General features: G+C 43.2%; 1 protein-coding gene across 1 annotated transcript in view; it reads left to right on the top strand.

Annotated features, from left to right (window-relative positions):
* Positions 1–13,882, top strand: part of tweek (transmembrane protein KIAA1109 homolog tweek) — an 839,779-nt gene that overhangs the window by 438,982 nt on the left and 386,915 nt on the right. Inside the window, 3 exon segments of the mRNA XM_080283669.1 lie at positions 2,462–2,835; positions 5,625–5,741; positions 7,886–8,059. Coding sequence (XP_080139795.1) covers positions 2,462–2,835; positions 5,625–5,741; positions 7,886–8,059 — 665 coding nt within the window.

Genomic DNA, 13,882 nt, shown 5'->3' with positions numbered 1-13,882 from the left:
CAGTATTAGATACAGTACAGGTAAGATACAGTACAGGTACACTCACGCTCACTAATATCTGCCCAGGGGTGCCCCCTTCCTACTTCAGAATACCCAGGGAAGAGGGGAGGGGGGGACGAAACGAGCTCCACTCGCCACTACCCTAGCTCCCAACCATCCCCCATACCTCTACCCAACCCCCCACCCCACCTGTCATTCTTAACTACCAGTTACATCTCAAGCTGATTTCATGCTTAACATTCTTGGTCCCACTACTAATACAAACAAAGAACATTAGGATATGTTAAAAGAATATAACTATCAACATGTTGCAGCAAGAAGTTAAAACATTATGACAACAGTAAAACAAAAACGTTAACAACGGCCACCTCAGGCCTTCAGTGTTGGGGGCACTGCTTTGCAAACACACACACACACACACACACACACACACACACACACACACACACACGGACAGAAGAGAAAGATTTGGGAGTGCTGGTCCAAGATAGTTTGTCACCAGAAAAGCACATTAACAAGATAGTTGGAGAGACTTATAAACTCTTGACTAACATAAGAGTAGCATTTCATTATATGGATGAGGAGATGATGAAAAAATTGATAGTGGCCATGATCCGCCCCAGGTTAGAATATGCAGCGGTAGTGTGGTCCCCACACAAAAAGAAAGATATAAACAAGATTGAGAGAATACAAAGAACAGCAACCAAGATGGTCCCCAGTCTGACAGACCTGTCATACAGAGAGAGGCTGGAAAAACTGGATTTTCCTTCCTTAGAGGAAAGGGGAAAGAGAGGAGACATGATTGCAGTGTTCAGGACCATGGTGGGAGTAGATAAAATTGACAAAGAAGATCTGTTTGTATGGGATAAGAGAGCAACAAGAGGACACGGAATGAAATTGAAAAAGTCAAGCTGCTTGAAGGATATCAAGAAATATAGCTTTCCTTACAGAAGTATAGACTTATGGAATAGCCTGGACAAAGAGATCATCCAGTCTAAAAACTTAAACGAGTTTAAAGCTAAATTTTACTTACTGAGAAACAGCGATGGAAACCCACGAGCATAGTACATTCCGTGTATATCACAATTAGGTATATTAGGTAAATACTTAAATATTTGGAATGACTTAGACAAAGAGGTGGTGCATGAGAAAAACATTCATGTGTGTAAAGGTAGACTTGATAAATGTGGATATGGAGACAGGACAACACGAGCATTGCTCAATTCCTGTATACTACAAATAGGTAAATACACACACACACACACACACACACACACACACACACACACACACACACACACACACACACACACACACACACACACTGAAGAGCACAGACATAAACACACCCAAACACGCAGGCACAGACACGGATGCATGCAAACACCTAAGGCATAAGGCCTGGGATGGCCATTCTTAACGTTTGTGTTTTATTGTCAATGTTATAATGCATTAATTTCTTGCTGCAGCATGTTCATAGTCATATACTTTTTACATATCTTAGTGTTTTATATTTGTGTATTAGTAATGTGACTATGAGTGTAAAGTATGAGGTTAGCTTGACATGTAACTGCCAGCTAAGAATGACGAGTGGGGGGCTGGGAGGGGTAGAGATATGGGGGAGGGTTGGGAGCTAGGGTAGAGGCGGGTGGAGCTCGTTTCGTCCCCCCCTCCCGTCTTCCCTTGGTATATGGGGGTATGAAGGGGGCACCCCTGAACAGAAATTAGTGATCTTGAGTGTACACTACAATACACACAAAAAGACAGCAAGAGAAATTGTACAGGACTGAACACAAACCAGCAAACATTACCAAAAATTACTTAAAGAAGAATTTAGCATATTTTACAGGCCAGAATAATTTTGAAAACTTATCTGTGTACACTACATTTTCCTGTACTGTACAGAACTAATCAAGAATTATAGGGGGATGACCGGCATCTGGAATATTTTTGACCTTATGCCGGATCGAATTTGCGTTCTGGTTATACGGATGTGCCAATGCATCGGATGCCGGTTAATCGAGCTTTTACTGTATGTCAGAAACATTATTGGGACTAAGACAGAGCCCTGGGGTACTCCACTAGTCACATTTCTCAGTTGTGAAACCTTATCACTTATAATTGTTCTCATCTGTCTTCCCATCAGATAATCCCCCATCTACTGTAATAGTTTCCCACGCACCCCTCCAAAGGTCTTCAACTTCCACAGCAGTCTCTTATAGGACACCTTGTCAGATGCTTTCTTGAGATCAAGATAGACACAATCTGTCCATCCCTGTCTGTCTGTCTGTCTGTCTCTCTCTCTCGTGTGATATCCAATATCCTCCTGTAGAAGCTTAATAGGTTAGTAACCCAAGATCTTCCTTCTCTAAAACCATATTGCCTTGGTGTTATCTCTTCATTTACTTCAAAATACTTTATCTATCTTTTTCTTATAATTTGCAACCTTTTCCTTGCACAGCAAGAATCAGCTGCATTGAGGCGCCAGCTGACCGTGAACGAAAGCCTCCCAGCCTTCATCTTTGACCCTAATTTAGATGCTCGTTCAAGAGCCAAGATGCTGGAGATAGAGATGAATGAACAGGCCAAGACAGTGAATGATCTGAAGATGTTGGGAGCATCAGCATCCACCATCGAGCAGGAAATAAGGCGGCTGCAGGAGTTGGAGGCGCTGGTGTTCCACGACTTCCGGCGTGATGTCATAAAGAAATTACGGCGGCAGAGTGTCAAGGCCACCTCAATGAAGGACCGGCTGGGACTGGGACCAAAGTCACACCTCAGGTCAAAGAGTTTTAGAGTCCCATCACCAACCATTGAGGTGAAGGAACCACCAGTGTGAGTATCTAATGGCATTGCGTACAGTACAGGGTGCAGAATATGTTGTACTGTACTAAATTAGATTAGATCAGATTTGGTTTGCTGAAGAGGGATGCATTTATGTGATGGCACCAGGAAAACCTTTTGGCTCTACTTTCCAGCTATACAAACATTCAATTCACTCGCTATCACCTGAGAGGAGGATGGTGGACTGCTGAAGGACAGCCTCATCCTGCTGTCCGCTTGGTTTATGTTTAGATGGGCCTGGGGCCACAGCAACAGCAACATCATATGTAGATGTATTTGCTTACCAACTTGCCTAGCCCTGGCCTCCTACGTTTCTCGTTGGGCAGTGTAGGATTGGATGATGGATAGATGGATGGTATTGTGTTAAGAATTGAAAAGCTCATAGCCAAATATGGAAATTCAAATCTACAGTATTCGGAAGAGTCTTGGAGCACTTAACCGCTGCCATGCTGATTCTTGCTTAGGAAGTTTGCTTCCCCTTAGTCTTTGTTTTATATCTCGTGGAAATTGTAGCTGCCTCGAATGAGGCTTACGGTGTGGCATGTGCAGACCTTCATTGTGCCTCACATGAAGGTCCACAGCTTAGCAAAGGTTAAAGGAGTAAAGATTTTGCCTAGACTCACTGTCAGGTTCACGAACAAAAAGAGAAGCTACAGTTAGCTCACTTCTGCATTCATGTGTATGAAGATATTGTATTACAGTGAACAGTAGTGTCATTATGTATGTTGTGTACAGTGGTGACCTGAGTTATGCATATCAAGTAAGTATTTTAATAGTGCTGGAGAGGGATGCCTTCCTGTGGTGGCACTGATATAAGCAGGCAGCTCTGCTGTCTGGCTCAACAAGTATCTCTCATCTCCCTCCCTGTTCCCTGAAAGGAGGAGGATGGACTGCAGGAGAGGGGCAAATTTAGCCTGCAATCCACAGGGTTCATGTTTAGATGGGCCTTGGCCACAACACCAGCAGCATCTTTTCCCTCCAGTATTTTCCCTTGGTGGTAGCCGGTGGTTGGTAAGAGAATTGTTTGGATACTATGAAATAGGGTTTGTAACTTTCCTGCCTAACTGTTTTTGTTGTTACCCCAGGCTCATTGGATTTAAACCTAGTGAACTGCGGGCTAAAGTTACTCCTCACTTGCAGTCCACAGTCTTTGTTTCAGGTGACAGGGAGGGAGTTGTTGGATGTTTGTGTGCTCAGATATTCTGGTGTCCCCATGTGAAGGTATCCATTTTCAACACCGCCAACTAACTTAAGCAAGAGAAGAGAGACATGATTCTGATGAGGTCTGTTTAGGATATGATGCATACTTGACAGTCACTGATAGGGTTCTTCTAACTGCAAATGCCTCTGACTATCTTTAGCCACTTTCATTTCATTTAACAGAAATGGGGCACTTCCACAACAAGAATATTAAGTTATGGTTGCATGCTTGTCAGTGAGGTAGAAATGAGTCTCCATGCTTAGTAATGTACTGTAATAAACTCCAGTCTGACTAAGCTATACTTGGCCATCAACTGAACTAAGAGAATTAGAGGCCTTTGTCAGAACAAATACGCTTTAGTTAGGGTGCAGGCTATTTGCTTTGCTCATTGTTTCAGCTGTCCAGGGTGTGGCTGGATTTTTTTTTTTTTTTTTTTTTTTTTTTTTTTTTTTTTAAATCATGTAGTGCCACCCACAACATAGATTAGTCAACTGGCATTAGAGTTTCTTGAGTGGTCATGCACTTTGTTTAGTTCTCCAAGATGTAGCTGGATTCCCACCTCCCACATCCTCCTTCATGTAATACCATCAGGGCAAAGGTAAGATAACAGCAACTACTCTTAGATATTCTATGTTGTCATACTGTAGTCTTAGGCCTTACACCTCAGAAGAGGTAATATAGAACTGGCTGTAACTTGTACCTCTGTGAATCCAAATGAATTCATTTTCATTTATTTCTGGCTGCCACCAGATGAGTTTATATCAGTCAGGAAAGGTCTCCCGTATTGGAGAGGTTTCTTAAGATTATTCTGTGTGTCAAACCCATCCAGTTTAAACAATTTTTCGTTATCTAATCAAAATCTTCATGAGGTGGCAGGAAAGCAAGCAGTCTTTGTCAAAAGTAGTCCTTTTTTGATGTCTGGATTTGTTAGTAAGCAAATTTTTTTGCTAGAAGTTCCATTGCTGCCTATGATATTTATTTGCCAGTTAACAGTAGCAGTTATATGTAAAAATATTGTAATATATTTAAACTCATCTCTTACTTATAATGAGGACTGATTATAAAATGAAAAAACATCCCTAGGCATAATAGATCATACTTTGTTTATTTTAGGTATTACCAGAGAGTGTATGTGAGTGAGGTGGAGGGGGGAAGAGGGAGGGGGAGCCCGAGGATGAGATGGAGGGATGGGGTGGAGAGGTATATGAGAGAGGGGGGTGTGAGTTGGGAGCAGGGCAGTGAAATGGCGGGGGACAGGGCGACGTGGAGGCGATTTGTTTGTGGCCACCCCGAACGGGATTGAGGTGTCTGGCAATAGATAGAATAGATAGACCAGGAACTTGGATAATGGGGGGAGCATTGACCAGAACTTGATCAATGTAGAGCAGAGCATTAGAGGTGACGATGATGATGATGATGAAGATGATGATGATGATGATGATGATGATGATGATGATTGTATCACCTATCACGAGGAACTTGATAATGGTGGGAGTCTGACCAGAACTTGATCAGTTTAGGGCTTAGCATCAGAGATGATGATGATGATGATAATGATTATCTTATCACATGTCACTAGGAGCTTGGGCAGTGGTGGAAGCATTGACCAGAACTCGATCAGTGTGGACAGCTCCCCTTGCCACACGGCTACTGACACCACAACGAACAAAGTGAAGTTCACCGACCGCACTCATGGGTATGCTACTTTTCACAAACATTTCACTATCATTTTCATACTCAGTCACTCAGAAAAATGTTGTGAATGGAAAGTGTGTTTGATGCATCATATAAAGTTCTCTCTTCATGGTGTGCTGATAACAGCAGACATACACAGTCATGAAACTTGCTGGAGATTATTCTCAAACATGTGGTCTAATGTTTCAAATTGTAAAGACAGAAAATGTCCAGATACATTTTTATCATATGTGCCTTAAGAGTGTTGTGCTGTGGAATTATGGGCTGTTGATTGGACACTCCCTCTGTATTTAGAGTGAGTTCATGAAGCTTAACTTAATAGAGACCTTCTGCCTTTTTGCAGCTTAACTCCTGTAGCTCAGTGGCAGAGTATAATAATAATATGGCTCTACATGCCTTTAAGAGTAATTCTCTGTGACCTGTCACTGCTAGGCTTTCAGGATGGAGAGATGGCAATTTTAGGCCAGGTTGAAGTGGACGGAGTATAATTAAGCTAATACTGTTGCTATATATATTTTTTAAGTGTATGTAGTCTCGACATTGCTACTCCTCACCCTGCCCTGGGGTGGGAAAGAAGGTCCGGATGATGATGATGATGATGATGATGATGAGTACAATAAATCCTCATGAAGTGTTGTTTCTCATTAAGTTATTAAGTTTCATATGAATTAACACATTTTTTCACAAAAAGCACTTCCTTATTAAGTTGGTGATGAATTAACATCATTATATCACTTCAGCATTTCTTGTGATTGTAACCCTTCAATTAATTATGAACCAAAAGCCTGTCTCATATAAAGGTATTTCACTTAAAACAGTATTTTACCTGTATGAATTTTAGACTTACTGTAAGTTGCATTTGGGGCTTCAAAGGACCTAGTCATTGTGTTGTGTGTAATTTATGTTTTTTGATAATTAATGTAGCCTGCATCAGTAAGAAACATGATGATGGTGAGGTGTACAGTAATGTGCAGAATAAATTGCTAAGGAGGAGCTGTTATGAAATCTAGGACACCTAGATTATTAGAATATGGCTCTAAGTGAGGATTGATTGTATTTCAGTCTGTTAATCAGAAAGCAATAATGTACTGAGAGAGAGAGAGAAAATATGTAGCACTGTATTTCAGCATGTAACAAAATAAGCCTGCTGTTGATTAGTTCTGCTATCACATTTTTGCTCTTTCCCTACTTTCTTGTTCCTGCCTTTTCCTATCTATAAATGAGAAAAGAGGTCAGGATGATGTTGATGATGATAATAATGATGATGTTACTGAAAGTCTATGTAATGTACAGTACCCTCGCATCCAGTACGCATTTGTCTAGTACTATTTTTGTCCAGTACGGATGGCAAAAAAATCAAATGATTTATTACTGAAGTACAGATTTGTTGGGCTAATACGGATGGGCCATGCAAAGTGGGCCAAATCCAAGGAGTTCTTCTCTAGTACTCTAGTCTTGTGTCCAGTACTATTATCCTCCTGGGCACGGGAAGATGGCCAGCACCGAGGAATGTTTACCTAGTACCGCCGCACCAGTCCAATACGCCTTCCTCATGACTCGTGAGGTGTGCCGGTCAAATTGCAGTATTGCACTTCCCCTTAATGACGAAAACGATGATGTGTCAATGTGTGACTATGAGGGATTTACGAGGGAGGTTGAGGCAGAGGCCTCCTCAGGATCCTGAAGGCCCTCCTCCAGGGGGTCAGTAGGACCTCCTGCAGCCTCGGAAACCCCCTCCCTCTTCCCCCTGAAGCCCATCACCACTCACCTTAAAGGTTGGCAAAATCTTAGTTTAACAAAATGTAGTTAAGTTGAATTTTGGGAGGACTTTTTCAAGGCTTTTCTGACATTATTCATTTTTCCCATAAGGTCTGTTGTTTGTCCAGTATGGATTTAGTCCAGTACGGCAGTACTATCTGACAAAAACACCGTACTGGACACCAGGGTGCTGTACTTGTTGAGAGAGCGTATTATGTTCCAGAATGTTATACCGAAAGCATGCTGTTGATTAGTTCTCTTTCTATCATGTTGTCTCTTTCCTTGCATTCTAGCCTCTGCTTCATCCTGCCTTAAAATGAGGTAAAAGAAGTTATTATGATGATGATACATTGAACACATATAATTTACCTGTTTGTACGTCAGCAGTCCTGTCACCCCGCGACGGCACTTGTCCTTCACCAGTGGGTCGTCTGACTCGTACCCAACAGATGAAATTGACAACAGTGATGTGTTTGTGTCCAGTTCTGGCCAGGTTCGCACCCCAACACCCACCACTGTCTCTGACACTGAGACAGAGACCATCACCATTACTAATTACAGGTGAAATTTGGCAGTCACTGCTTGTTGTCATTATTTATCTCATTATAATGTCGTATGGCCTGTCATTACAACTGAAAGCATGGTGGGGTATGAGCAAACCCATAGTTTTTGATAGTCATTTATTGAACATCCAAAACTTAGCTGTTGGATGTGCTCAGAATGCATGCCACATTATGAAGTGTAGTCATTGTTATTGAAAGGTCAGGCACGTTTTGCCATTATCACATACAGTACTTCAGAAACTGCCATTCAGTATTCTTTCATTATCACTTGTTTCATAAAGTGTAGAATTGTTGGGACTTTTACACAGTTTCTTAGTGTCAGTTTTGATATTACAGCCATTATAGACAGTGTTTTAGCAATTGTACCAAGATAATCTGTTTTTCATCCTGTCTTCCAATAAGTTTCATTCAGAAAGGACTTTCCAAACCATTGGGGTTGGATGCAGTCACTGTTAACCCTTCCAGTACAGCAGTATCTTTACGTCATTTTTTTTGTGGCTCCAGACTGTTCTATTCAATTTAGATAGGATCTCTTGTACAGAAGGAGTCACTGAAGGCTGTATCAAACCCCTCCAGTTTGAAAAGTCCCTTCAGAGTTTAACCCCTTAACCGCGGGGCGTCACTTTTGTGACGCTTGGGAGCAAGGGATCATACCGCAGGGCATCACTCTTGCGATTCTGTGTTATTTTGAATTCCCCCGGGCTTTCAAGTGGTAGCTTGTATCATCTGTCAGTACTGCTAATGTCCAACACTAGTCAGCACTCCTAATCTCATCTTTACTCCCATCCATTGTTGACAATTTAGCCATTTCTCCCCGTTCTTGACTCCCCTCCCTACCTTCCCTCCATTACCCTCTCCTCTCGCCTGCCCGGCCGTGCTACGCCAAGTAAATCTTCCCTGGAATTTTCCAATGATTTCATCCATTGAAATAAGCTCTATGCCCTATTCTTATACCAAATAATATATACCAAAAAGAAATAAGTGAGAGTGCCACACACCTGGAATTGGCTAATTATCACCTGACAACACCTCACGTGCACTCGTTCGCTAATTTTCGCTGTTTATTTCCCCTTGAAATATGCCATATAATCTATTCTCGTACTAAAAATATAGATAAGGAGGGAAGGGAAAAGCCTAAGTGATATTTACATTCACCTGGAACTACCTAATTTATAATGGATTGTCTAGATTTCCTGCCAATCATTTCACTGCTATATATTAGCAGCTGTCAAGAGGCTGACATTGGCAGTAATGCATTTCCCTAGGTAGGCCACCCCGGCCCACCCCTATCAGTTCACTGTCATCTTCCCATGTGAAGGTACGTCTGTTTGCTCCTGCTAACTTCAGCCACTTTTTAGCCCCATGCAAAGGGCCCTGTGACCTTTACCCCCTACTAAACCTCGTGTGGAAAGAGGTAAAGGGCTGACAATTGAAAGAGAGTGACTATGATCTTTCTGTTGAGTAAAACAGTGCAAGTGGAATTGTAAATAATGTGTAAATAATATGTAAACAGCAAGTAAAGCAATGAATGTAAATATAAGTGAACAGTGGAAAATAATTTTATAAGTTACTTCAAGTGACAGTGCATAACACAGTGTAAATAAAATAGAAATGTAAATAATGTAAATAAAATAGAGAACGTAAATAGAAATGTAAATGAGTAGTATTATAAGAATACGAGTATATATACTAGGAGTAATGAAAGTGAAAGTTTCACTCTAGCATGTATGAATACTATGAGTTATGAGAGTGAAGATGAAAGTGACATTCACTCTCAATGCTAGTATACAGGACGAGAAAGTGAATGCTACGTATTTTACTGAAAGAAATTGAATGCCTACAGTGACAATAAACTACTATTACTGAAGGAAACTTATGGATAAAAACTGGAGATATATATAAGTGTTATATAGTAATAGAAATATAAACTGTGAGTGTTTTTATGAATAATAAATGACAACACCAGCAGCGAACTAGCGCAAGTGGGAAGGTCATACGCCCTCGTAATTTTCATTGCTTTCACAGTGGTTTTTTTTTTTTTTGGAATATGGATTTCAAACTATTTGAGAATCATAGAATAGTGTTTCTAGTAGTAATATCAGGCTGTGGTAATCATATTACGGGTTGTCGGGAAGTGTAAAGTGGAGACTTCGTTACCCAACTTCAGAGGTCTCCACAAGTCCTATGGTACTCGACGAAGGCTCAACAAACACCCCAGGAGAAAGCTGAAGGTATGTGCCATAAGCATACCTGAATTTAATATTCTAGGACTAATAACTGATTTTTGGCAAATATTTTTAGAGAGTCTGTCGGAGCGAGAATATGCCCGCGGGTGCCGCAAGAAAAAGCAAATCATGCCCGCGGTTAAAGGGTTAATGAAACCAAGTGGAGGTTGCAACAATTAAATGTGAAAGTTGTCATCAAACTAAATGTTAACCCCTTTACTACCAGAGTTCGTTCTTAATCTTTCCAGTCTAGTGATGCCTTTTTAACCCTTCTCAGGTAAACCTAAAATTTTATCCTTACTTAGGTAATGTGGGGTCTGTCAGACCCAAATCTTTAAAAAATCACCAAAAATACCAAGAACATCTTTATTGAAACAGTCACTTGTACACAGTTTCTGTAGTCCTATTCCTTCAATTTAGTGCAAAATGTATGAAAATATAAGTGACGAAATATAGTATGACTAAAATGAAAAGCATCGACAAATTTTATACCAACTGAAATTAGTGGCTGCCAAATGAAAACTGATATGTTCCACCAGTTTTGTATCATTTCATGTTGTACAGTAATGGTCAATGTTTCTGTAAGAAGCACATGTCATAAAAAAGAAAAAAAATGGTATGGAAGATATATATGGGAAAAAAAATCACAGGTTAGATAATGTGGGGTCTACTGGACCCCAAGGCCCTTTATCGCGAAAATAGAGCCAGATCCTGAACTGACCCCATCACCTCCCTAAACTAGTCTACTAGCCAGGAAGGTAGAGGGAAAACCAGATCCCAATACCTTATAGTAATATATGAAACCACTAAGAAAAATAGCGTGGGGTCCCAGAGACCCCACATTACCTGAGGAGGGTTAATTTTGTCCCTGCTACATTGCCACATTTTAGTGAGGCCCAGGCTTGAACTTACCTTAACCCTTTAACCGCGGGTGTCATTCCAGAATGACATTGACAAAACTGGACCAAACCGCGGGTGTCATTCTGGAATGATCGTGAATATTTTGAACACCGCGCGTTTTCCCGGCGCACAAAGTGTCTCACGCAAGAGTAGCTGTCGAGTTCTTTCATGCCAGCCATCCCACACCTCCCTCCTCCAACCCCGAGGGGGCCCCCCCCACCCCTGCCCTGACCCGCATCAGTCAGTATCTGTCCAGCTCTGTGCGTGAGAATGGCGCTCCGTCCCGACTCGTCGTCGCTCGCTTCCTCCTCTAAAGTGATTAGTGCTAGTGTTCCCTCTACCTTTACACCAGTAAAGGAACTGCCGACGGCGAGGCAGAAGGGGTTGAGCACTCCTGAAATTAGAACTGAGCTGGACAAAACAGTAAGTACTACTCTTGATTGTGGCAGTGAAGGTGACACACTCACAGCAAGCAGTGACGATTTGGCAGTGATTGGTGGTGAACCATTTTCCATTGATAGTGACAGTGATGAAAGTGATCGTGTTGTTTCCCCCCCACCACCCCCAACTTACTCTGGGAAAGGGAAGGCTCCTATGGGCAAATCTGGTATTGCACGTGGGAAGGGAGTGAAGTGCAGGCTCACGTCTCCCACACCAGGCCCTAGTAAGCATTTCCCATCAATTTCCCGTTCCCCCAGCCCTATTGCCCTCACATCATCATCATCATCTGCCGTGCCCTCTCCTCAGTCTACATCATCTGAGGAGTACGAATTCCCAGAGCCTGCAAAGCGAGGGAAGGCAGGCCGTGCAGGCAGGGCAGGCAGGCCTAGAGCAAAGGGGATGCATGGCAGTTGGAGGGCAAAGCTGGGCGATAAGCGAGGAGATAAGCGAGGTGATAAGCGGGGTAGAAAGGGTCAAGTTTCACCACGCACCAGGTCAGAAACCCCCCCGCCTGCTCCCCGCTCAGCTCCCTCACCCTCGCCACCCCCCCACTCACCGCCCCCGCACTCACCCCCCTCCCCGTTGCCTCCTGCCTCACCCCCCTCCCGCTCGCCTCCTGCCTCACCTCCTGCCTCACCCATTGCCTCACCCATTGCCTCACCCATTGCCTCCACCTCAGCTCCTTCTCACGGGGAAACGAGTGCAATGCAACCTGCCACTGCCACTGAACCACGCACAGGGAAAGTGGATGCATTTGTTTGGTCTGACGGTGCAGATTTTCAGCCACACAATCCGCCGTTTGATATGACAAATGCTGGAATACAGCCTGCCTTCCCATGCAACGCAGGAGATGACTTTGTTGACTACTTCCTGGCCTTCATGGATGATGAAGTCGTGCAGCATGTCAGCGATGAGACCAATAGGTATGCAGCTTAGTGTGCAGCAGAAGGGCTGGGACCTATTGGCTCACCAAAGCAAGTGTCGTGGTTGCCTGTCGGAATCAGAGAGCTGTATGTTTTTTTTGCCCTAATGTTTCTGATGCCCCATATAAAGAGACATGAGTTGGAGGAGTACTGGCTCGTGGATGACGTTACTACTATCCCAGTATTCGGGAAGTATATGTCACGGGATCGGTTCCGACAGCTGCTTGGATACCTGCACTTCGCTGACAATGCAAACCCGTCCCAAACTGACCCTTTGTGGAAAGTGAGGGATTTTCTCAACAGGATTAGGGATCGATTTATGCGATTTTTCTGGCCTATGCAGAAAGTCGTCATAGACGAATCCCTGGTATTGTTCAGAGGACGTCTCAAATTCATGCAGTACATCCCCAGCAAACGCCACCGCTTTGGGATAAAGTTCTTTGTGCTGTGTGACTGTGAGACGGGGTATATCCTGGATTTTGTCATCTACTCGGCTAGTACAATGGATGTGAACAGGAAAGACCCCCTTGGCTTCTCTGGCTCCGTTGTAAAAGTGCTGATGGAGAGGTATTTTGGTGGTAATCATGTGCTGTACACAGACAATTACTACACAGCACCGAAACTCTCCAAATACCTTGCTGAACACGGCATTGGCACTGTTGGCACTGTACGGAGCTATAGGAAAGAGTGGCCAAGTTTCCCCGAAGCATCATCATCATCCAAGGGAGATGTTCACCTGAAGAAGTCAGACAAGCTTCTTGTGATCAGGTGGCATGACAAGAAGGTCGTGAATATGATCAGCACCATCCACAAGGGGGAATTGCAGAGAACTGGGAAGGTCAGCTACAGGACGGGAGAGCCAATCATGAAGCCTGATGCCGTCATTGATTACAATGTCAATATGAGACTTGTTGATAAGTCTGATATGATGATTGGCGAAATCGACTGTCTCAGGAGAAACACCCGATGGTACAGGAAGGCTTGCCTGCACATGCTCGATATGTGCATGGTCAACGCCTTCATTCTCTACAAGACACAAGTCGGGGGCATAAGGCAACCATCACTGAGACAGTTTTCCAAGACTGTCGTGCAGCAGCTACTTGCACGATTTGGTCAGGTGACGGCATTGATCCCGAGGCGACACTCTGACACAACCTGACCGTCTTGAGTGCCGCAATTACATGAGCCGGCACCAGCTTGTGAAATTGCCTCTTACAGCAGGCGGCAGGTTGTCACAGGGCCGCTGCAGAGTATGTTCTAACACCACATGGAGGCCTAGGACGAGAAAAATGAGCACACACCAGTGCCTGGAATGCCAAGTCGCTCTATGTG

The sequence above is a fragment of the Coenobita brevimanus genome, chromosome 98, assembly GCF_032717465.1.
Source record: "Coenobita brevimanus isolate Jiangsu-jjx chromosome 98, ASM3271746v2, whole genome shotgun sequence".
In the NCBI taxonomy this organism is placed as follows: domain Eukaryota; kingdom Metazoa; phylum Arthropoda; class Malacostraca; order Decapoda; family Coenobitidae; genus Coenobita; species Coenobita brevimanus.
Note: the sequence above shows the minus strand (reverse complement) of the source record. Positions and strands in the feature narration are given on the sequence as shown.